Raw genomic sequence first — 24,801 nt, 5'->3', positions numbered from 1 at the left:
TCCTACGGGAGCCGGACTTCGCACCTGACTTTAATTGCAGGAGATTCCGCCCGGACTCCTACGGGAGCCGGGCTCTGCCCGTGACTTCAACTCCGAGGGGACTCCGCCCGGACTCCCACGGGAGCCGGACTCCGCCCACAACTCCAACCTCAAGGGGGACTCCGCCCGGACTCCCACGGGAGCCGGGCTCCGTCGCCAACTTCGACTGCCGGTAAGATCCATCCGGACTCCTACGGGAGCCGGACTTCGCACCTGACTTTAATTGCAGGGGACTCCACCCGAACTCCCACGGGAGCCGGGCTCCGCCCACGACTCCAGCCGCAAGGAGGACTCCGCCCGGACTCCTATGGGAGCCGGGCTCCGTCGCCGACTTCAACCGCCGGTAAGATCCGTTCGGACTCCTACGGGAGCCAGACTTCGCACCTGACTTTAATTGCAGGGGACTCCGCCCGGACTCCTACGGGAGCTGGGCTCCGCCCGCGACTTCAACTCCGAGAGGACTCCGCCCGGACTCCCACGGGAGCCGGGCTCCGCCCACGACTCCAACCGCAAGGAGGACTCCGCCCGGACTCCTACGGGAGCCGGGCTCCGTCGCCGACTTCAACCGCCGGTAAGATCCGTCCGGACTCCTACGGGAGCCGGACTTCGCACCTGACTTTGATTGCAGGGGACTCCGCCCGGACTCCTACGGGAGCCGGGCTCCGCCCGCGACTTCAACTCCGAGAGGACTCCGCCCGGACTCCCACGGGAGCTGAGCTCCGCCCACGACTCCAACCGCAAGGAGGACTCCGTCCGGACTCCTACGGGAGCCGGACTCCGTCATCAGCTCCGACCACTGCCGAACTTCAGCCGACGGATCTGCACTCCCAGGCAGGCCACAATAACGGCCACGATCCTGCTCCACTTCCTGCGGCGGATTCCGCGCAGCTCCATCACTCCCTGACAGGCCGCAGTAACGGTCACAGCACTGCTCTACTTCCTACGACGGATCCAGCGCAGCTCCACTACTCCCTAGCAGGCCACAATAACGGCCACGATCCTGCTCTACTTCCTGCGACGGATACCGCGCGATTCTCCCATCCGCTGGCAAATCGCGACAACAGACGCCGCTCCACTCTCCGCGACAGACTCCACGTGGCACGCCCCGGTGATAGCCACGGGTCCACTCCACTACTTTTCGCAGCAAACTCCGCCTGACCCTAGGCAGCCCACTGCCAGACGGTTACAGATGTCGCTATCAGGCTACTGCCCCCTCCGCCTATAAAAGGGGGCCCCAGATACGTTATTCAATAAGCTCTAGTTTTTTACCTAAAAACTCTGCTAAATTCTCCGTTCGAGCACTCCATTCTTGTTGAGGCAGAGAACTGACTTGAGCGTCGGAGAGTCTTGCCGGAGCAACCCCACCTCCGGTTTAGACTTCCTTTGCAGGTCCCGGCGGCGACCGCGACTCCCTCGACTCCAGCTTCTCCGGCGCAAGCGGATTTCTGCACCAACACACACACACACACACACATATATATATATATATATATATATATATATATATATATATATATGGAAGATCAATTTAGTAAGGTTTTAAAACAAAGAAGATATATATATATATATATATATATATATATATATATATATATATATATATATATATATATATATATATATATATATATATATATATATATATATATATATCTTCTTTGTTTTAAAACCTTACTAAATTGATCTTCCATATATATATATATATATATATATATATATATATATATATATATATATATATATATATATATATATATATATATATATGTATGTGTGTGAATTTGTATACATTGCCGTGCCTTTTAATATTATCTCTTCAAATTTATCTTTCTTCACTACTACAATATATGGCAAACTTATGTGAGCGGAGTTTACACGTCTCCACCCTTGACATTTCATCTCCACTTGATTTTGGTCTTCATAGACATCTTTCGTGCAAAGAGTCATGTGCCTTGTTTTTTCATATTTACTTTATTAGGAGTAGTAAATAATAGTATCGGACATTTCAGAATCTCAGTCATCTATCAAATACTTCAATCCTTTCCTTACCATAAAAGAAAAAAGACTTGGACGCTTTTATTAGACATTATAGCATATACTGCAAGTGCCAAGTATAGTTGCATTCAGACTTCTTAGAGTCTGAGTAGGACCCTCTCTATTTCCTTCTTTCTTGCATGACAGAAGGAATAATTCTCCTTCTCTCCCTCTTCCTATAAAGGAATATGCTTTGATGGAATACTTTTTTTTTTTTGGTAAGAATGGAATACTTTTTTGGTAAGAAGTCCTAATACTTGCGTTCTAAAAGGATAAATCATGTGCTGGTTGGTTGATGGTCCTCACCTCTTAATGTTCCAGAAAAAGAAAAAAAAAAAAAAATTTTTTGGGAGAAAAAAGAAAATGTTTTGGGACATCAAGATATGAAATTTAATAACCAACCTACGCTCTTATATCTCAATGGTTTTCACTTGCAATACCAACCCTTTTATACCAAGTGGCAAAACGGCATTCTGTACACAGAGAAGACACAAGGTGTCAAGGTCTTGGAAGAGCATGGCATCTTCCGTAATTCCTCACTTCTCCGTAACAAGGTTCCACTCTCTTGTTCCCGTCCAAGACACGGCTTTCATGGAAGGCAACTGGAAAAGGAGAGCTTTTCCACCCATGACAATGACCAATATAATCAAAAGAAATCATGCTTTTCGTCCATACAAGGTTCCGAAACGGCTGTAAACCGTGTTTCTTTCTTTCTTTCTTTTTTTAAGACTGTCAGGAGGATTTACCCAAAAAAAAAAAAAAGAAGAAGAAGACTGTCAGGAGCAAAGTTGATCAACATACGGACATTTTGCTTGAAAAATTATAAAGATACATGCTCGAAGACCTAGAGAGAGCCAAGCCTTGACCAGACGGAATGGCCACCTCATTGCAGTAGGAAAAAGGTAGGAAGATCCATGTTCGATTCCCGTGGGCCTGGGAAGAAGGATGTCATAGGACCGCAGCCTTGCCCTTCCGGCCTTCCCTTATGGGATGCATATTGAACTTTCTCGAGATAAAATGAAGTAAGTAAGATGTTTCCCCCATGTTATATTAAGTATTAAATATTAAATATTAAGTTAAATGCACAAAGCGAGTGGCAACTAATGAGATTCCCCTTTTTCCCCCACGGCATTACCTTCATGTCTATTTTTTGAATCGTAGATGCACCTACGAGACTGTGCGTGTGTGGTAGGGGCCATGTGATCGCGCGGGTAGACATGGGCCCAACGGAGAGATTCTCCGGTTCACCAAATGCCTAGACCTAGCTTATCGTATTTATATAACCCATCCTACGCGTTGATGGTGTATGGGCCATGGCCGAACGAGAGCGGTGAAGAAAATATTGTGCTCCAACTGCAGCGTTCGTTGATGTGAGTATGTTTAGACCATCCAATCACTTCAAGAACTGAATAGGATCGGTGAATTCGCGACGTACAATTCTTGCCCCACATCCTATAACATCAAAACTTCGTAAGGCACACAAGCATTAACTATAGTTTTTATGTATATCATCTTGAAACCAAATAACCTAGGAATAGGATCCTGTACGGTGCACAAGTTACACCGCGCGCAGAGTTCTATAATGCATGCGATGGTTGCCATCAAGAGATCAACAGATATCAACAATGACGCGCCATGTATAGCTGCAGTGCTGTACCGCTGTTAATAGTCGTCTGTCTCTTGATGGTAACCATCGAACATGATACAACACTCTATGGTGCAATCCGGGCACCTAGAGCCTAGAGGATTCATGCTTGCATAATATCACATGCTGGTGGGAGGGTGCAACGACTTCCATCTTACCCACCACTACCTAGTTTCTAACCGCATACCATCCGATCGCCAGCTGCCACTCGTTCCCACCAAAGAAATTAAGCCACCAGCCTCCCAGATTCATGCACATTTAGTGACGAGTGTAGGGCGGGGCTTTTCGTGTGAGCTGCTGATTCCAATTGCAGTCACAGAGAGCTCAGCCATGATGTCCACCTGTAGTTTGGAGTATAGCCTGGGTGGCCCAGAAACATCTATTGTTGGTGAAGTCTACGCCATCGGATGTACAAAAGCCAAAAAAGAAAGGAAAAAAAAAAAAGAGTCTGTGCCATCGGGAGTCATTGGATGACCGTTGATTTGTTTGATATCTACCTAGATGTGACGGCCCAGACTTCGCTGTTCCGAAATTTTTAACCAAACAGTTGTCATTTACTGAAACTTCAGCTTGGGCCGTCTGGTCCTCAGCTTCGGGGAGCAGGAAAAATAGAAACCTTGCAGCTCACGCGGGTGGCGTGTTCGATGACCGACCGTGCATCACCAAATGGTTCTGAGCGCCAGAGAAACAGGTGATGCGGTTTGTTTTGGATTCATGCAGGCAAATCTATGTTGAACGTTGCAAAGACGAGGAAGGATACCAGATAAAATGGACTGGTGAATGAAATGAATCAGAGCATGAGAGGAGCATTCCAGATTCAATCAGAATCCTTTACGGTATAGCCGGTGCACCATAGAATGCTGTGCATCAATGGATGGCCGTCATCAAGAGACGGATGGCCATCAAACAATGTTTGCCACACATGACATGGCATATGCTCGTGGATTGTTTTGTTCGATAGCCGTCCATCCTTTGATGGCGACCGTCCACCGCTGCATAGGAGGACTCTGCAGTGCCGTGGGTGCACTGCAGAAGACCTGTGCTCTTTTAGATGGGTGCATTTGAGCTACCTTCCCTTGGTAATAACAATGGTCTGACTTACAAGCCGGAAAATTGTGACCACCCAGAGGAAAAAGGCAAAATTTTCACTGTGAGGCTATCTTTCTGTACAATGACAAGATGAATATGTCACGGGCCATGCCCGCAACTGTTCTTCGTGACAGAGCACAATTTTAATTACGAATTAGATCAAGACAAGATCCATAGCAGAGACTACTATGGATCCGTCACTTGTTTTTGTCTACGCCAAATCCATGATACCTACTGTCTATGCCAAGCTCATGCAGGAATTTAGTTTAGTTCTTGGTGACCCAGAACCAATTGACAGAGCGCACTTGTAATTAGAAATTAGATCAAGACAAGATCCATGATAGCAACACCACAATCAGAGTGCACCACATTCTCCCACTCACAGGTAGGGATGGCATCAGGATGGGGTTGAAGCGGATTGTCTCTTTCCGTGACCTGTTTCATAAATTAAATATATAAATCTATTCTGCTCTCTCAACTCTTGATAGGTTTATAAACTTGATCTAAACCGTTTATATTTTTCAAAATTTGAATCCTGACCCATTCCATAAAAATTCATTTAAACTTAAATAAATTTAAAAAATTTATATTTTTATTATTGATGTTATTTTTTTCAATCCGTCTTATCCTAACCCGTCTCAATCTAATCCACCCCTCACATGTTATATATATATATATAACTAATAATATTTTAAACTTTTCATATATATATATATATATATATATATATATATGGGGCAAATTTACGAGATAGGGCAAAAGCAAATCCTGCCCCCTCCATCTCACCAATGAATTTGTTAATTTTTGATCCGACCCATCCCTTAACCCATTTAGCCGATTCATTTATCCATCCCATCATGAGTTGGAGTGAATCGGAGTTATGAGTTACCCGTCCCATTGCTATCCCTACTCACACGACTGGAAATACATTTTTAGCGAATGGCATGCTCCGGGAGGTTTGCTTTGTTGCTGTAAGCCTGTAACTCCCCTTGCTTTATTGTGAAGGTTTTTTTTCCCCTCCGTAAACCGTTGCAGAACAAATAGCTCATGATTCAGTACAAGGGGGACCAAGAGCACTGTCAAATTCTACAAGTTACCCGGAATGACTACTTCTATGGAGCAGCTGTGACTACCGTGCAGCGGTCTCTGTAGACAAAAAATACAAGGGATGAACATTTCAATGGAAGATCTGATGAACCTGTGGGTCTGGTTTGTACAAATATGAGGTGTACACAACTGTTCTAAGCAGTGAATTTGATGTGGTCAGCATTTACAACATTTGAATCAGGTAAAAAGACTGTACAGCAATGCTATCTCCCATTCCATCCCTCTCTAAAATATTTAACGGATCATACCAAAGCCAGGCTTAATTGCTAAACCATGCCGTTCTCCAAGTACATATCCCATGGCGCCTAATAAATGTGATACCAACTGGGAGAACATTGGTCAAACTTAGTCAGCACAGATGAGAGCTTGCGAGCTGCCTAACACATAATTTGCCATACACAAGCTGTTCTTTGGCATCACTTTCTTTGCCATCACATTTTAAAACCTCTCTACCGCATCAGCAGAAGGGCATCACGGTGTCGTCCCAGCAGGCTCAATGCTGTGGCCGCTATATGATGACCCGTCAGGCCAGCAATTTCAAGCTGTTCTTTTGGGGAAGCATGCTCGATGTGCTTGTCTGGTAATATAATAGGCCGCCACTGTAAATACAAGAAGAACAGAGTTAAATTGAAAAGACGGTCCATTCTCATATCAGGTCGTATCGTTCAGCTAAAATGACAAATTGAAATATTGTTGGGAATGAAACTTCAACATTTCGACATAGTTAAGATGGGCGAACCAATGAACTGAAGGCTTTCAATCAGAAAACACTCTCCTAGAGTGCCTCCTCTCAAGGAGGCCAATGTCAGGTATTTGTTATATGAGGGATCCCCTAACATGGATCCAACATGAACAATACAAGCACAAGGATTCAAAAACCACTTGAAGGATGACTCATCTGCTGAGACTAAAAGAACAATACATTTATGGTTTGTTGATTAGCATCATTGATTCTGAGTAACCATTAAATATGACCACCAATTTTGGACAAAATTGAAGAAAAGCTAGTTGACACAGGATGTGATTTACCTTGGTCCTTCCATCAAGCAAACCATCAAGTGCCATGAACTGTGAAACATGGGAACCAAACCCACCAATGGTTCCTTCCTCAACAGTGACAAGAAACTCGTGCTCTTTACATAACCTTCGAATAAGTTCAAGGTCAAGTGGTTTGCAGAACCTTGCATTGGCAACAGTCACGCGGACACCAATGCCAGCAAGCAAAAACTGAGCCTTCAGGCAATTTGGGATCATTGATCCATAACCAAGTAATGCCACATCTTTCCCCTCCACAAGAACTTCTCCCTTCCCAATCTGGATCAAAACAGAGACCAATTAAGGATCACAATATTAGCCATATATAATGTTGCAAAAGTTGCAACCAATTAATCTAACTGCAACATGAATGTATGCAACTTGTGAAAGAAATTTCATCGAGATCTATGATTTCATTGTTTATGGTAGTTTCGCCAAGTTTGCTAGAACTTGTTCCTGCCATACGAGATCATCATCCAACCATCATCTTGTTGGTTGCTGAACATGTTAAACATCTGTCGCTTGATATTTAAGTGGTTTGTCAATAAAAACATATCTGAATCTACAGGGGGCCGAAGGAAAAATAACATATTAAAAATATGCATGTTGCTTTCCTAAATTACTAGGCATGCAGGCAGGTGCACTCGTGCGCACTCACATGTACATGCGCTATACATGTGAGTATTCCTAGGATGCTTTTGCGATGTGACATGTACTATGGATGGTTGTGATCCCCCAATCTGATTAATCTCATTCTTATTGTTAATATAATTCGATATATATTCCCCCAGTTTTAGAAGGTCAACTTCTTTTGTTTTCCCTCTTAAGACCAAGAACTGAACTATATGGGATTTATTCAAGATGGGAGTGGTTACAGGGCCTGGATATGGACAACCTCACAACCCAGAGCCCCATCCACAAGAAGGCACTCCTGTCAGTTATATAATTAGTAGGCAAATCTCAAATCAGAACTGATATGGTTCCTTATCAGCAAGGAAATAAAAATAAGGTCATTAGGGGTGAATGAAACTCTTCCAGTATCGTCTTTCCAGTATGTAGAAGATTTGGCATAAATGTAAAAAGGCAGAATACAAGTTATTAGAGAGAATGGGTTGGGAAGTGCAACCCCTCCCACCCTTTTTTTTTTTTTTTTTTTTTTCTGGGGAGGAGGTGGGTTGGGGTCATAAGACCAATAGTTTACCTCAAGGGGAGTTGCACGATATAGAGGACCACTGATCCCCACAACAGCTCCCCTGGGATATCGGAAACAAACAGGTCTGTCTTCAATATATGCAGCAGTCACTACCATGTCAATGAGTTCATCTCCATTTGATGGTGCCATGACAATCATGTTTGGCAAACATGCCAAGAATGTTACATCATATGCCCCACACTGAGTTGGACCATCAGATCCTACCAGCCCTGCACTTGAGATTGCAAATCGCACTGGCACTTTCTGCAGATCTACATCTTGGATGACCTACAAATAGATAGATGTTATCAACAGATGTATCAGGAAACTTCTATTCGGCTTTAATCATCGATGATGCACCATAAATGACTTAAAAGTTTTCCTAATATTCTGAGCATAACAATTAATTTATAATTGCCTATGATGTATCTGGTGCAGAACTCCTTTAAAACACAGAAACATGCACACATGCACATGCAGAAGCACACGCACACAATACACACACATGCACACACAAAGTCCTATCTAAAAGCAAAATTTTTTTATTCAGGTTATCAGATCTAGTCACAAAGGATATACTGGCAATAATCCAACTACACCAGAAACTATAACTATGACCTTTTGAATCAGCCATCAATTAAGAGGGATCATGATTACTGGATCTGTACAGTTTTTCGAATCATTGATGATTATTCAGAAAAAGCCCAGACTTTGTCTTTGCTAAATTTTGTAGTGCATTGAACAACTTTGAAAAAGAAAAAGCTTCCATAGGAAGTAGACTACTGATCCCCCTTTTTTCTCCAACCAAAAAACCAACCTATAGATCCAGAAAGGTCAGGTCGAATGTTTGCCAATTGTCACATAGAGTGAAAGCCTCACAACTTAAATATTTGCACAACAATTAAAAGCAACCTCCTAATTGTTCTATAACTATGATTATAGAACCACCTGGATGTAATATTCATTTGTTTTCTTCTCTTATATGTTAATGCTACAACTAATTAACTCCTTGGATTTATATGCATTCTTGTGGATCACATCTTGGTTAGCTTTGGACCCTATTGATTAGGAAAAACCAGAATGGTTTAATAAAAGTCTTAAACGCAAGCTGAATACAAGATCATATATGGATTCAATATTTTGACCCCATCCAAACATGGATCAGAGTTGGATGCCAAAATCCAATCTGAAACAACCTGGCTGCAGCCCTGCTAGCATAGCAATGCTAGTACCAGCAATTCACCATATCCTCCCAGACATGCAGCGCTGATCAACAATCCTATTAGGAATATTGGAGCCCAAAATAATTTAGCGTGAAGAAAATAGCAGATAATCATAATTGAGTATTCACAACATTAAAGTGGAAGGAAAATGGCTTAATCGGTTGCTATTGATCACATCATATACATATTAAAACACTTATTTGCCAGAACTTAGTGGGTTTGGACACTACTAAGTCATAAATGTAATAACATGCAACAAATCTTGCCATCAATCCATAAACCTTTATCGCATTTAGTTAGTGACTTTCAAGCATCGTAAATCTCATTGATGAATTTAGTGGGTTTGCATACTACTAAATCATCAATGTAATAATATTCAACATATCTTGCCATCAGCATTGTCTATGCTGCAATCACATTATGCATAGACCTTCAGCACATTTAATTAGTGGCTTTTGGGCATCATAAATCTCATCGATTGTAATTAACAATGTTGTTTCCCAATTTCAATAATCTAGAATGTTTTTAGGCACTTCCAGTAATATTAATAGAAATGCATTCGACATAAAAATGTTTCTTATAAACATAATTGTCAGTCACTGCAATTCCATAATTTACAGTGATCAAAAACTGGTGGTGGCATCCTGACCACCAGAAATGAATTAATTTGACCTCAACTGCTTTTTTATAACTTTCTCTTATGGCATCCCCTCCAACACCACCATCGCTGATTATGAACAATTAAAGTCTCTCATGCTTCAACCTTTCCTGTTGTATAGGGAAACCTACTTGATCCTGACCAGCTAAGTGGTAACCTCATTCAGATGAGCAATAGTGCTATAATCAATTATTGAATCTGGATATAATATGGAAAAAAAAGCACATGAAAAATGGCGTCATAAAGACAGGAAAGAATCAAATTAGTGATCTTGTTATCTGAGACCTGCTCAACCAGAAGCGTGAAACAGAGATAACACAAAGGCTTTATCATTTGTGGTTGAGGTACTTGCTATGGTATATCAAATGATCAAGGGGGAGTTAATCATTACAAGCACATATGGTGGGCGGAGCAGAAACATCCAAATGATCATAGCCATACCAAGTTCTTAAAAAGAAACATTAAAAAGATTCTAATTTCAAAATAATTTTTCAATCTCATATAGGACGTAATAGAGACAGAGAAGAAAGGATCAAGCAAAAAGCACCTGATCAAATGCTCTTTGTAGGAATGTAGATGGAATTATGCAAAATGGCTTTAACCCACCACAGGCCAAACCAGCAGCAAAAGTAACAGCATGTTGCTCTGCCATGCCTACATCAAAAAATCTTTCAGGAAACATCGACTGAAAAAGTTGAAGTGATGGATCTGTTCCCATGCCTGCATGGACTACCACAATTTTCTTGTCCTTCTCTGCTTCTGCTACCAAAGCTTCGACAAGGCAATCATTGTATGTTCTAGAGAAGCTGCTGCCTATAGATTTAGGATATGATGCTAACAAATTGGATTTTAAGGTCCCTGTTATATGCAAACAAAAATAAAGTGAAAAAAAAAGGATCAGGAAAGGACCAACTTTTATTCCTAAAACTGGATTACGATATACTAGAACAATTATAGAACAAGGAGTACATAGAATTCCTGTTCTGCATCACTCTTACCTGAAATACTGATCCAAATAATTCTCAACATGAGAACAATAATAAATCAAGATGGTGAACATATATTCACTTAAGTGGAAAGTGATAACTCTGGTTTACATGAAACACTTCTTTTCAAGAATAATTTGATCAATAAGGCTTCTACAAGCAACTCTAAAAAAAAATGACACTTCGGTCAACCATTGCACCAATAGGGCATGAAGTTGGACTTAGCTACATATGTCAGTATCTTCTGATACGCTACTTATAAATTTATGACCATGAGGACAACCACATGCAAACAAATTGTATCGAACTAAATGGGGTTGGTGTCATGAATCATTCTTGACCGTTTTTTTTCAATTAAGACTACATCGCTCACTAGTGCAGTCCTTTATGGTTCATCTGACAATTTCTTGACAGTTTTTCAAAATTCTCCTCTTCACTAAACCTTTTACATAAAAGGAAGCCTCAAAAAAGTCGGAGGCCTACTAGGATTTTTGCTCACCCCATTCTAATTTGTTGCACATCTTCACCATTCCTCTATTCAGAAGTATAATTTATCCAACATAATGTAAATGATTGACTCATTATATCTCTTAGAGATAAGTTTTTGATTGGAGCTTGTGAGGCCTGGCCCAAGGAGGCCCTTTTTCTACGTGCCACGTAGGGGTCTGCAACATGCGGACCTGCAGCTTCTCGCGGGGCCAACAGCATGCACCCCATCGCAAACATTCCCTGCTTCGACTCCACACAAAAAAAAAAAAAAACAGAAAGAGAACCCCCTTTCTTCTCCCATGCCCTCCCTCTCCCGCTTTCTTTCTCTCCCACTCATTCTCCCACTTCTGCTTTCTCTCGTGCTTGCCCCCTCTCCCGCTCTCTGTCTCTCATGCGCTCGCTCTCTTCCCACTCTCTCCCTCTCGTGCTCGCTCTCCCGCGCCCTCTCTCTCTCTGTCTTTCGCATGTGCTCGCTCTCTTCCCTCCCCAGCCCCTCTTTCTCTCTATCTTCCGTGTCTCTCTCTCTCTTTCTCTCCCCCCAACATCTTCTCTCCCCAAGTTTTCCCTCCATGTTCTCACCCCCTCTCATTGTTTGTGTGTCTGTGTGTGAGGGGATTAAAGAACAGAAAAATAGAGGGGAAAAAAAAAAGAAGAAAGGAGGACACAGGATCTTTTCTCCTCTTTCTTTCTCTCTCCTTTGCTCTTCTATTCCCTCCCTTCTCTTTTTCTTCCTTGCTGCTGCCGTGGGGAAACTCATCATCAGGCAGGTATGGTTAAGCATCTTATTTTATTGTACGGTTGATCTTAATTATGGGTTAATGGATAGATGTTAAACCTTTAGCATGTAATTAAATTCTATTGGGAACTGAGTATTAGATAATGGAATGAAAAGAAGGGACTGTTAAGAAGAAGGGAGAGTGTTAAGGAAAAGAACCTTAAGAGAATTGAGAGATTAGAGGTGAAGTTTTGGGGGCTGATTAATTCTGCCCTATTTTAATCTGAAAATTTTATCTCTTAATTGGCTAAGTGGTTAAGCTGAAATTTTAGCTAGAAATTGCTAACTCATAGGTCAACTTGAGGATGAAAATTGAGAATTTTTGGATGAGTCTAGCTAGGATAAATAATTAGTGGAAAGAGGCTGTTGTGAAGGAGAAAGATGAAGGAGAGGTTGTAGCATCCTCTCTTCACTTTCTTTCTTTTTCACAGGATAGTAAAATCCGGAGAATTGGAGACTTAAAAGGTAGAGAGAGTTGTTAAAAATTAGTTTAAACTTTATTAGGATTTATTAACTTAACTATGGTTGCAGATTATCAGGTTCTGAAAAATCATGATAGAGTAGTTAATTATTTGGCTGTCGGCATCTTGAAGTAACAATTACATTTTATAATCAATCGAAATTAAATAGACAATTATATCATCTCTACATATGGTACGAATTATTATAGTAACATCTACGTTTTATGATTAATCAGAATCACGTGAACATTTAGATCATCTTTTGATACATCATCAGTCATTATAAGTAACATCTACATTCTATACTTAATTCAAATTAAATGGATCTTTATGTGATCTTTTAATACGATACCAATTATTGTAAGTACCCCAGACATGTTATCATAATCAACTTGAATCAAGTGGGAATTATCATATTCAGTTAAAATGATATCAATTATTATGGGACATTCAGATCTGATTATACATGATATTATTATATTCATCTTTATGACATAATACAAATTATAATAAACGACACTTACATTTATCATGATCCATCTGAATCAAGTGACGATCATTTTATTCATCTAGAATGACACAAACTATTGTAGATGCAATCAGATCCGATTGTGCATGAAATTATTATATATCACCTCCTTGACATGATGTGAATCACTTTAATTGATTTTTGATTTAATTTTTTTAGAATATATATACTATGACACGTTGATCAGTGAATTGAGGCTTATGAGTTGAATTGAATGACTTTACATGCTATGATCAGATCAAGCTTAACAATTATGATTATAACCTGCTAGAATAATATATCATAGCTGTATCGAGTTGTATCAAGTTATATTAAAACCGTATAAAAGATGTATCAAAAAAAAGAAGAAATTTGACTTACATGTAGTTATTGATATATATATCATTTTACTCTCGACCTACTGTGTATGATGTTTGGATTTAAAATGCCCACCATGGAACGTAAGTGTGGATTTGAGATGCCTACCACAGGACGTAAGTGTGAATCTTTTCTGAGATCCCTTGCTATGGGGGCAATCATGGCACCACAGTAAAGCTGAGAGTGAAAAAAAGTGGGTACCCATGCTTAAGTATAATGTTATGAAACTGGATATATATATATATATATTATATATATATATATATATATATTGAACTTTTGTACTATTTACTGATTTTCATATTATAGAAAAACTGATATGAGACTGTATCTCAGATATCTTTAATTTTATAACTTTGATTTTATCAGATCGATATTGCATCCTTACGATGTATTTGAATTGCATATCATAATTTAGATCTATTTTATAAATGTATCTGTTACTTACGGAGCCGTGAAACTCATAAACTTTTACATGTGGTTTTCAAATTCAGTGACTATTTTTGGGGATCAAACCTTAAAGTTTTGGGATTTATGTATAAAGATGAGGCCCATCTGTAAAAGATGGTTATTTTTTGGATAGCCATGCTTAATGATGTTGTATAATGCTGATATGGATTACTGTAAAGTTAAAGTTAAAATTGAGATAGGAATGGCTAGTTGTTCTATGATTATCACTGTCCGGAGTATGCTATTTTGAATATTATATTGAAATTTTGTCAGGTTGGACGCCTTACATGCCTTTAGGGATAATTCTCTATAGATATATGACGACTGTTCACGTCTTCCATTTTTATTTTAATTTAAATTCGAAATCGGAGACGTGACAGTTAAAGTGGTATTAGAGCATAGATTTAGTGAATAGGAAGGTATTAGGATCAAGACATGCACTGAGTGTTATAATGGGATAGTTATTAGACAATAAGATATAAAAAATTTATCTTTGTCATTCTAGGCATAGTTGTTGATGTTATATTTCGATCTATATGGAATTTTAAAATAAGTTCTTCATGATGTTTTAATAATGAATTGAAGATGGTATCAATGGTGTTATAAATGTTGGCAACATAATAACAATAATTGCAGCATTGGAAAGTTTTCTTATGATCAGAGTTTATCATTATACTAGAGATGAACTACTAAGTACCATTTAAGTAATTTTGATGGTTATGAATTATTGACATCTTGTTTAATAAGCATGAGCCGAGAGTGTACATTTATGTAGTTAATAATTCTTCTGAAGAATGAAATATGTGAGTATTGTTATTTCGTGTTATATAGAATGTTAAGATTGATCAGCTAAAATTTAGATAGTATTTATGTATTAAAAAAGAAGAAGAATTTATGTACTACAATCTTGGAGAATAAAAAATTAAAATTAAATAGTACGGTAGAATTTAATTTAGAATTGCAATAAAGAGGATCATATGAATTCAAATATCCATAGTAACCTGAACAGGTGCAACTAAAGTATTTGAAAATTGGAATGGATTAGAATAATATAATAAGTGGTGGGTGGTAAGTCACTGGTCAAGTAAAGATTTTTGGTGTATGATTATATGAGGAACAATCTTAGAAAAAAATAGTCAATTGTATAGTTATCATTTAGTAGATTCTATTTGTGATAAGAATTATTTCATATAAACAATTAATTTTGTGATATTAATTACAAATAATGGAGATAATTTATATATCCCCGAAGATAATATTAGCTGAGGTAACAAGGAAGCAGAGACTGCCAAATCCGATATACAGGGCAGAGATGAATAAAGGATAATTTGTTATATCCTTTGTTGACATGATTGTTAGTAGAAAAGATCAACCCCATGAAGCAATAAGAACTATAGGTCCTTTTGAGATAGAGCAATTGAGGTCGGAAGAGCAAATGGCAACCTATGCTTTTAATATCCTAAAGCATCGGATCCACTTCAAAGTGCGAGATATTAACTTTTCAGACAAAGAATATTATAAATATTCTTTTCAAAGGATAAGAGCTGAGTATAATACTGTAAGAGCAGAACTGCAGCAGTTAAGGCGGGACTATAATAGATTGAGAAATATAAATCAGAAATATATCGATCAATGTTCTGTCCTACAACGTCAAGTGATGAGACTGAGACAAGGACTCCTTCCAGATTCTGAATCATCATCTGGAGAAAATTGATATAGTAGAGAAAAGAGAAAAGAGCAAAGAAAGATATGATTTATTATTGCATTGGATGAGTTTATGCTATATTTGATATCCTGATTTGAATTTATTCAAATTCTACTTTATATTGGAAGATTCTGTAATGATTAATTTTTATTATATTATTGAAAAATTTTCAAATTGCCTAATATCTCGATGTGTTTTGAAAAGGATTTAAGGTGATATTCAGAAATTCAAGCAATTGGCAGCTCATCAATGTTCTTCAGGGACTTAGAAAGGAGTTTAAGATTTGGAATGAATTAGAAATGACATACTAAGCTTAAGTCAAATTCTACTGTTTATATAATCCTTTGCATAAGTCATAGTATTAATGTGCAAGTAGTTATAAAAGATTGAAATCATCTTAATAAAAAATTTTCCTCTAAAGGCATATAGGTTGAATAATAAGTGTTTAAAATTTTGATTACAACTAGTGATACAAGCAAAAGGACTGAAGATCTAGCGTTAAAATAAGTAGTGACAAAACTTAAAAGTTGATTAGATCTAATATTATTATTTGTTTGAAAATTTGAAAATCAATAATCAATGAATCATGAAGGAGATATGTAGTGAGTAAAAACTAAGTCTTTATTTCTGGAAGAAGCTAAGTATATGTTGATTATAATAGTGTTATGAAAACAAAAGATATGATTCTAGTCAAGATTGCAAGCATGTCAATAGAGGGAGGTGTTCTAATCCAGTGGAATAAATGTTGATACAGGTTGTTAAAGAAAAAGAAGGAATCAGTAGGTTCTAAAAAATTTGATATTAGAATGAAGCGTTAGAATTGGAATTAAAATAGCTAAGGGAGGAAAATTATAGTGGTATAAGTGCTAAAAGGATTAAGATAATATAGGTTGATACATTAAAGTGATTGCTGTCTGGCACCCCAATTGCAAAAATTTGAAGAATACCTAAGACTAGGTTATAGCAAGACTTTGTGTAAATGTTTAATGATTTTGGTATTAAGCTTTATGTGTTTAATAAGTCTTATTCTTTAAGGATTGATGTGAAATTTGGTAAAGTCAATTATCTATATGTATATTTGAAAATTTATAAAGATTATAATAAAATTAAAGATTAGAGATCTTAAAAATATCCTCACCATTAAGATTTTAGCCATAGACTAGTATGTGAGCAATGTTGAAGAAATTTGTTGGTAAAGCTTGTAATCAATAATGTGGATTTAGCAATGATGATTTGAGTTTGAAGGTGCAAAATTTTGAGGACGAAATTTATTTAAAAGGGGAGAATGTGAGGCTCGGCCCAAGGAGGCCCTTTTTCCGCATGCCATGTAGGGATCCGCAACATGCAGACCTGTGGTTCTCACGGGGGCAACCGCGTGCAACCCATCGCGAACATTCCCTGCTTCGGCTCTGCACAAAAAAAAAACAAAGAAAGAAAATCCCCTTCTCCTATGCCCTCTCCCTCTTTCGCTTTCTCTCGCGCTCGGCCCCTCTCCCCCTCTCTCTCTCACGCACGCTCACTCTCTCTCCCACTCTCTCCCTCTCGTGCTCTCTCTCCCGTTCTCTCCCTCTCGCGCTCACTCTCTCTTTCACGTGCGCTCGCTTTCTTCCCTCCCCAGCCCCTCTTTCTCTCTATCTTCCATGTCTCCCCCCCAACATCTTCTCTCCCCAAGTTTTCCCTCCACATTCTCGCCGCCCCTCACTGTATGTGTGTCTGTGTGAGGGGATTAAAGAACTAAAAAGCAGAGGAAAAGAAAAAAAAAAAAGAAAGGAGGGAACAAGATCTTGTCTCTTCTTTCTTTCTCTCTCCTTCCCTCTTCTTTTCCCTCCCTTATCTTTTTCTTCCTTGCTGCTGCAGAAGGAAACTCATCATCAAGACAGGTATGATTAAGCATCTTATTTTATTGTATGGCTGATCTTAATTACAGGTAAATGGATAGACGTTAGAACCTTTGGCATGTAATTAAGTTCTATTGGGAACTGATTATTAGATAATGGAATGAAAAGAGGGGACTGTTAAGAAGAAGGGAGAGTGTTAAGGGAAAAGAACCTTAAAAGAATTGAGAGATTAGAGGTGAAGTTTTGAGGACGGATTGATTCTGTCCTATTTTAATTCAGAAATTTTGTCTCCTTATTGGCTAAATGGTTTAAGTTGAAATTTTAGCTAGAAATTGCTAACTCATAGGTCAACTTGAGGATGAAATTTGAGAATTTTTAGATGAGTCTAGCTGGAATAAATAATTAGTGGAAAGGAGCTGTTGTGAAGGAGAAAGATGAAGGAGAGGTTGTAGCATTCTCTCTTAACTTCCTTCTTTTTCACAAGATAGTGAAATTTTGAGAATTGGAAGACTTAAGAAGGTAGAGAGAGTTGCTAGAAATTAGTTTAAACCTTATTAGGACTTGCTAACCTAACTATGGTTGTGGATTATCAAATTCCGAGAAACCATGATAGAGTGGTTAATTGTTTAGCTGTTGACATCTTGAGATAAGTAACAGTTACATTTTATAATCAATCAAATTAAATGGATAATTATATCATCTCTGAATATGGTATGAATTGTTGTAAATAACACTTACATTTTATGATTAATTGGAATCAAATGAATATTTAGATCATCTTTTGATACGTCATCAGTCATTATAAGTAACATCTACATTCTATACTTGACCTGAATTAAATGAATCTTTATGTCATCTTTTGATATGATACCAATTATTATAAGTACCCCGAATATGTTATCATGATCAACTTGAATCAAGTGCGAATCATCATATTCAGTTAAAATGATACCAATTATTATAAAGATATTCAGATCTACTTATGCATGATATTGTTATATATCATCTCTATGACATGATATAAATTATGATAACCAACACTTACATTTTTTTATGATCCATCTGAATCAAATGATGATCATTTTATTCATCTAGAATGATACATACTATTGTAGATACAATCAGATCCGATTGTGTATGAAATTCTATGTATCACCTCCTTGTCATGATGTGAATCATTTTAATTGATTTCTGATTTAATTTTTCTTGAAATATATATACTATGACATGTTCATTAGTGAATTGAGGCTTATGAGTTGAACTGAATAACTTTACATGCTATGATCAGATCAGACTTGATAAATTATGATTATAGCCTGTTGAAATACATGCATCATAGCTGTATCAAGTTATATCAAATTATATTGAAGCCATATAAAAAACGTATCAAAAAGAGAAGAAATCTTTGACTTATATATAGTTATTGATATATGTATTATCTGTCTCTCAGCCTACTGTGTATGATGTCCAGATTTGAGATACCCATAATGGGACGTAAGCATGGATTTTTTCTGAGATCTCTTGCTACGGGGGCAATTGTGACACCACATTAATGACTAAAAGCGAAAAAAAGTGGATACTCGTGCTTAAGTATAGTGTTATAAAACTGAATATATATATATTAAACTTTTATATTATTTACTGATTTTCATGTTATAGAAAAACTGATATGAGACTATATCTCAGATATCTTTCATTTCATAATTTTGATCTTGATCAGATCAATATTGCATCCCTACGATGTATTTGAATTGTATATCATCATAATTTAGATCTATTTTATAAATGTATCTGTTACTTATGAGCCATGAAGCTCATAAACTTTCACCTATGGTTTTCAGATTCAGAAACTATTTTTGGGGATCAGACCTTGGCATTTTGGGATTTGTGTATAGAGATGAGGCCGATATGTAAAAGATAGTTATTTTTGAAATGGTTGTGCTTAATAATATTGTATAAAACTGATATGAATGACTGTAAAGTTAAAGTTAAAATTGAGATAGGAAATGATTAGTCATTCTATTATTACCACTGCTTGGAGTATACTATTTTGGATATTATATTGAAGTTTTATCAGGTTTGAAGCTTGGCATGCCTATAGGCTATAGATATGCGGCGACTGTTCACGTCCCCCATTTTATTTTAATTTAAATTCAGGATCGGGGGCGTGACAAAGCTTCATTTTCAACTTCTATACCTGATAAAAGAACCACATTTTGTTTAATATGGTCTAATCTACCAATTTTATGGTCCTCATCTTTCAGCACATTCAGCCATTGTTCTGTTTATCATTGTTGTCAAGATCACATGATCCACAAGCTTGAAATTGGGCCTCAACAATTTAGCTCCCATCCTTGGATTGGGATTTGATAGGATAATAGGAACTAGAATATATCACAGATTATACCTTCTACTAAACTACGAGACCATGAGGAAAGTCTATTTTATATGATTTTCTTCTTGGCTTTTGTCTTTTATAACATCTTTCTTACCATCACTACATAAGTCTAATGTCCATGTTGCATCTCCTTTTTTAATCTAATGCAAAGATCTGCATGTCACATGACTCAAAATGAACATCAATCAAAAGGATACACAACCAACAAAAAGGTTATCCAGGCAAGAATGAGTTTTTCATTGAAATAAGGATTATTGATCCATTCTGATATATTATAACAAGATGAATTAACAACAAAGGGTTTTCAGGCATTCCAACAAGATCAACATGAAATTGTGGTAAAATGATACGGGAAGAATAATACAAACCTTGTTCTTCAGGAGTTTTCTTGCTTTTATAAATATCTTCTGACTCCTTTTCATCCTCTGTGATAACATGAATCAATACAGGTCCAGTTGAATCCAATGATGCCACTTCATTAAGTACGCAAATTAGATCATCAATATTGTGTCCATCAACTGGCCAATGTAATAAAGCCCAAGTTCTTCAAAGAGAGTTGCGCCAAGGGGACCTATCATACCACGAGCATACTCATCAACTTTCGCTGCCAGTTCATGCATCCCTTTACCAATCCTCTTGGTAACACCCTGACAACAGCATCCATGAGTATAACAAATTTAGCTTCTTCCTAACAAGATTAACTAATATTAAATACAAAAATGGAAAAGAAATTGAACCCCAACTACAGGTAGAAGAGCTGATGAACTAGAAAATGCATAACATATGCACACAGTCAGCAAATGCCACTGGAGAGGTCATCAACTTCTAACCAGAATTGAGCATTTCAAGCCATGTGTAAATATAAGAGTACACAGAAAAGAGACAAATTATTGAGAAGGTGGAGCAAATATAAGACCTTCCAACTGTTTGCATGCCTACAATTTTTGGCTGAAAGTTAGATCTGTATTATTATCATTCAAGCAACTTAAAAGGCAAATAGTAGAGGCATTCTAATTTGAAAATACCATTAGTAATGCATCACAAACAACATTTCAAATTAACTAGCAGAGTGAGAATAGATTCATTTTGCTTGAAGCTTATGTAACCATTTGCATGTGATACTACAGTTCATGTTTGAAGGGAAAACATGTACCTTTGCTGCCTCTCTAAATTTCCGAAAAGATTTACTGGATTGAAGCTTGCTTAGAGTGCTGGAAAGTGCATTGATTGTCATTTTTGGTCCTTCATCTGGCTTAGAATGTAAGGAGTGTCGGCTATCATTTAGTATCACTACCATGTTTGAATCAAGATAACCAGCATTGCTCATTGCTTCATACACCTGACCAGCCATTGTTGTCCAATTACTTATAACTGTCACTATACAGTTTTTCTTTCCATTGATATCTCGTGAAACAGCCATACCTGAAAATAAGAGAATGGATTAATCTATCTACCAACTAATAGCAAAATATATTTAAAAATTAATGAGAAAACAACAAAACATTGATAGCAAACATCACTTTAAAAAGCAGAATCATAAATCCAAGAACCCAAATAAATAGAAAATTTACTGCTCCTCAATTACTCATAAAAATCTTATTAGCAAAAAAACCTTGAGAGCAAACATCACTTTACAAATCAGGAACATAAATCAAAAAACCACAATAGATGAAAAATTTATTGCTAATTAGTTATTAATAAAAAAGAGCAATCCTTTATAAATCTAAAAGAAAAGGACTTTAAAGAAAAAATAACAGCAGGGAATAAGTAACAATAAATCTATTCACTTATTCAATGTGAATGTATATGCTATATACCAAAAGCCTCCCATATGATCCAACAATGTGAATGGGTAACCATGTCTGTATCTCTCTGGAATAACTCAAGGAAAGTGTATATACCCGTAGAAGTGCCAAACATAACATACAGAGAACAAAGTTAATATGAGTTACGCAATACAGTCAGTAATTCCAAGATCCAAGAAGGTTTCTAAATAAGCCAATAAGATGCACTTGCATTATCTTCCAACTAATGCTTGTCCCAGACGTCAGCAACTGAGCTTACAGTGATCAATGTCAAGCTAGGAACAGTAACAGGAGAATGAAGTTTCAACAGTTCATAGTTAAAAGAAGTGTTAGAAGAAGTGAGACATGCCACAATGTTCACGTCGATATTTAACATAGGCAATACAATATGGGGTTTAGATTTATACCAAGCCCCACAGAGACACTATTGCATCCATGTGCAGCACCAAATGCATCATACTCGCTCTCTGCACGAGATGTGAAACCTGAGAGACCATCTTTTTGCTTAACTGTGTGCATAAGAGAGCGTCTTCCTGTGAGAATCTTATGTGCGTATGTCTGTTCAATTGAAGGCATGAAACTATTTAACATCAAAGGACCCATAGAATATTAATAGAACAATGTGGGGACAAATTATCATTGTTGGTGGTAGAGAAACATGTGTTGTACCTGTTCACCAACATCCCATAATATTTTATCCATCGGAGCATGAAAAACATGATGGATAGCAACCGTTAGCTCAACAACTGCAAGACTAGCTTTAAAAGGTATGCATCTCCTTGACATAATAAAAGATATCTCAGAGCGGATTTCATTAGCTAATTGTTTTAGTTCCTGCATATTAAGTACATCAGTTTTCGCCTTACTATTAGGTATTTTAACAGCTGAAACCCAAATTGTATAAGAAAGCAATCATGTGATCCCAAAGACCTTGAGAGACAGATTCTTCAAATGAATTGGTGAATCAACCATGTCCAGTATGGGCGTAGGAGCCTTCTCCCAGAAGAAATCACCAAAATCTGGTAATGCAGTTACTCGGTTGCAAAATCCCTGCAATAAGAAGAACAAAATTCATCCCAACATAACCATTTTCTGTAAGAAGAGGGAATACCATATGAAAAAGAAAGCTACCTAGCAGTCTTGATATCCACTCTCAACACATGGAGAGGGTATTTACAAGCATGTACTAATACTGGCAATCGGACAACAGACAACTTGAATTTTGCTGTAAATTGTTAAAACTCATAATTTGGGATCAGTGGTAACACTGCATACGATAGATGAGAACAATTCCTTAAGCATCAGCATCTTCGCTCAATGCCTAGACCCCGTTCAACAAGAGTATATTTAAAGCTCATTTCCTGGTTGCATCAGCTTCAATCATGTAACAAATAAAGTAAGTTTTCATTCTACCAACAAGTCTTCCACTATGCCAGGTCCCTCTCTTGACCAGTTGCCTAGGCCACAAATTCGAAAAGTTGAGAGGTTAAGACTACAGATATTTCTCAAATCTTTTGTTAGAACATTTTTCGACCGATGAAGTGAAATAATACAAGGCAAAATGGCTGGCAAGCTGGAAATAGGTTCAGGATAGGGGAATCAGGATAAAAAAGATAGCTTCTTATCTCTATATTAATCAATTTGCCAGACAAATAAGGGATGGTTAAACATACCTCCAACGCCGGCTCTTCCATTGATGTTTAAATACCATAATGGAGGGTATATCAATACTGATCACTATCATATAGTGGAAGCACATGACACATGTCATCTATCTCTATGATTGCTTTAAGCCATCGTATATGATAACCACAGAAACTTGTGCTGTCTGTCATGGTTCACAGTATCAGTTTTGGTGCCCATACCAATATCATATTTGGTACAATGTCTATGGGTCAATTCATGGTATCAATACAAGGTACAGCCCCCATAGGCCCATACTGAATATCAATTTGCTATCAGTACGGTTCAGTATGTCCAGTACCAGGTAGTACAGTCTAATAAGGCTAGTGTTGTTAAAAGAGGCCACATAGGCACATTGGGGCTTGGAGGCCACCCAGGCACTTAATTTGGCCAAGCTGCCTAAGCCAAGTTTGCCCAAACCCCATCCTATATGGGACACATAGAAGGGTAGCAAATACAAAGACATGCTTATTTATGTATATGATTAGAAGTATGAATAGTAAAAGTTTAAACTTTATTGAGCTTTCCTACCTACGCTCCTGCCTAGGTGATACAATGGGTCCATCGCTAGCCTTGCTAGGTAATTTGTCAATATTGAGTATGGCGAACCATGCTCTCTATATTTATATAGTCATCAAATTGTTGAATATAACAGCAGAAGACAAATTTCTGGAGTTACAATTTGGAACAAGAAAATATCTCTTTGTTCAATTATAACATCTGATTGGTGGATGGTTATGCAAGATTGTAGTAGGCTTGCTGGTTGAGAATATGATCTAGTGTTGTTTGGTGTGATATCCTATAATGAGTTTGTAGATGATATCAGCCCAGAAGTGACACTTCTGAGAATACTGGCTATTTAACTAACAACAACTTAATTCCCTCATACGATATGAAAAACAGAACTACCAAAAATATAAATATTGATATAACAAATGTAAAACCATATCCAATTCTAAATATCCTTCCCCGATAGCCATGTTTGAGTTCTGGAAATTGTTGAACAATATTGAATATAGATCAAGGCAAAAGTCTTTTATTTACTATTGAAAGTTTGCATATCATGTACTCCCTTTGATATTTTCAGAACTTAGTCTGCTATTTTTAGCTTTCAGAAAAAGTCATTTCCTTGATTCAGGGATTCAAGAATCTAATAATGCATCTTTTCCGCCTGATCTATGCAAAACAGTAGCACAAATATTAAAATTAACAAAAAAAGGGATATGCATAATTTTTCAAATACCTTCAGTGGATAGGTAGACAGAGAACTTGGGCATATAATACATTTTGAAGAATCCCTCTT

At 37.6% G+C, this 24,801-nt stretch overlaps 1 protein-coding gene across 1 annotated transcript in view; it reads right to left on the bottom strand.

The window, feature by feature from the left end:
* Positions 1-5,958: 5,958 nt before the first annotated feature.
* The window catches only part of LOC105040207 (probable 1-deoxy-D-xylulose-5-phosphate synthase, chloroplastic), a 20,172-nt gene continuing 1,329 nt past the window's right edge, over positions 5,959-24,801 (bottom strand). Inside the window, 11 exon segments of the mRNA XM_073254954.1 lie at positions 5,959-6,513; positions 6,944-7,228; positions 8,151-8,429; positions 10,570-10,880; positions 20,379-20,534; positions 20,537-20,657; positions 21,164-21,432; positions 22,223-22,373; positions 22,485-22,649; positions 22,746-22,865; positions 24,742-24,801. Coding sequence (XP_073111055.1) covers positions 6,364-6,513; positions 6,944-7,228; positions 8,151-8,429; positions 10,570-10,880; positions 20,379-20,534; positions 20,537-20,657; positions 21,164-21,432; positions 22,223-22,373; positions 22,485-22,649; positions 22,746-22,865; positions 24,742-24,801 — 2,067 coding nt within the window. The 3' untranslated portion in view covers positions 5,959-6,363.

The sequence above is a fragment of the Elaeis guineensis genome, chromosome 3 (assembly GCF_000442705.2).
Source record: "Elaeis guineensis isolate ETL-2024a chromosome 3, EG11, whole genome shotgun sequence".
Lineage (NCBI taxonomy): Eukaryota > Viridiplantae > Streptophyta > Magnoliopsida > Arecales > Arecaceae > Elaeis > Elaeis guineensis.
Note: the sequence above shows the minus strand (reverse complement) of the source record. Positions and strands in the feature narration are given on the sequence as shown.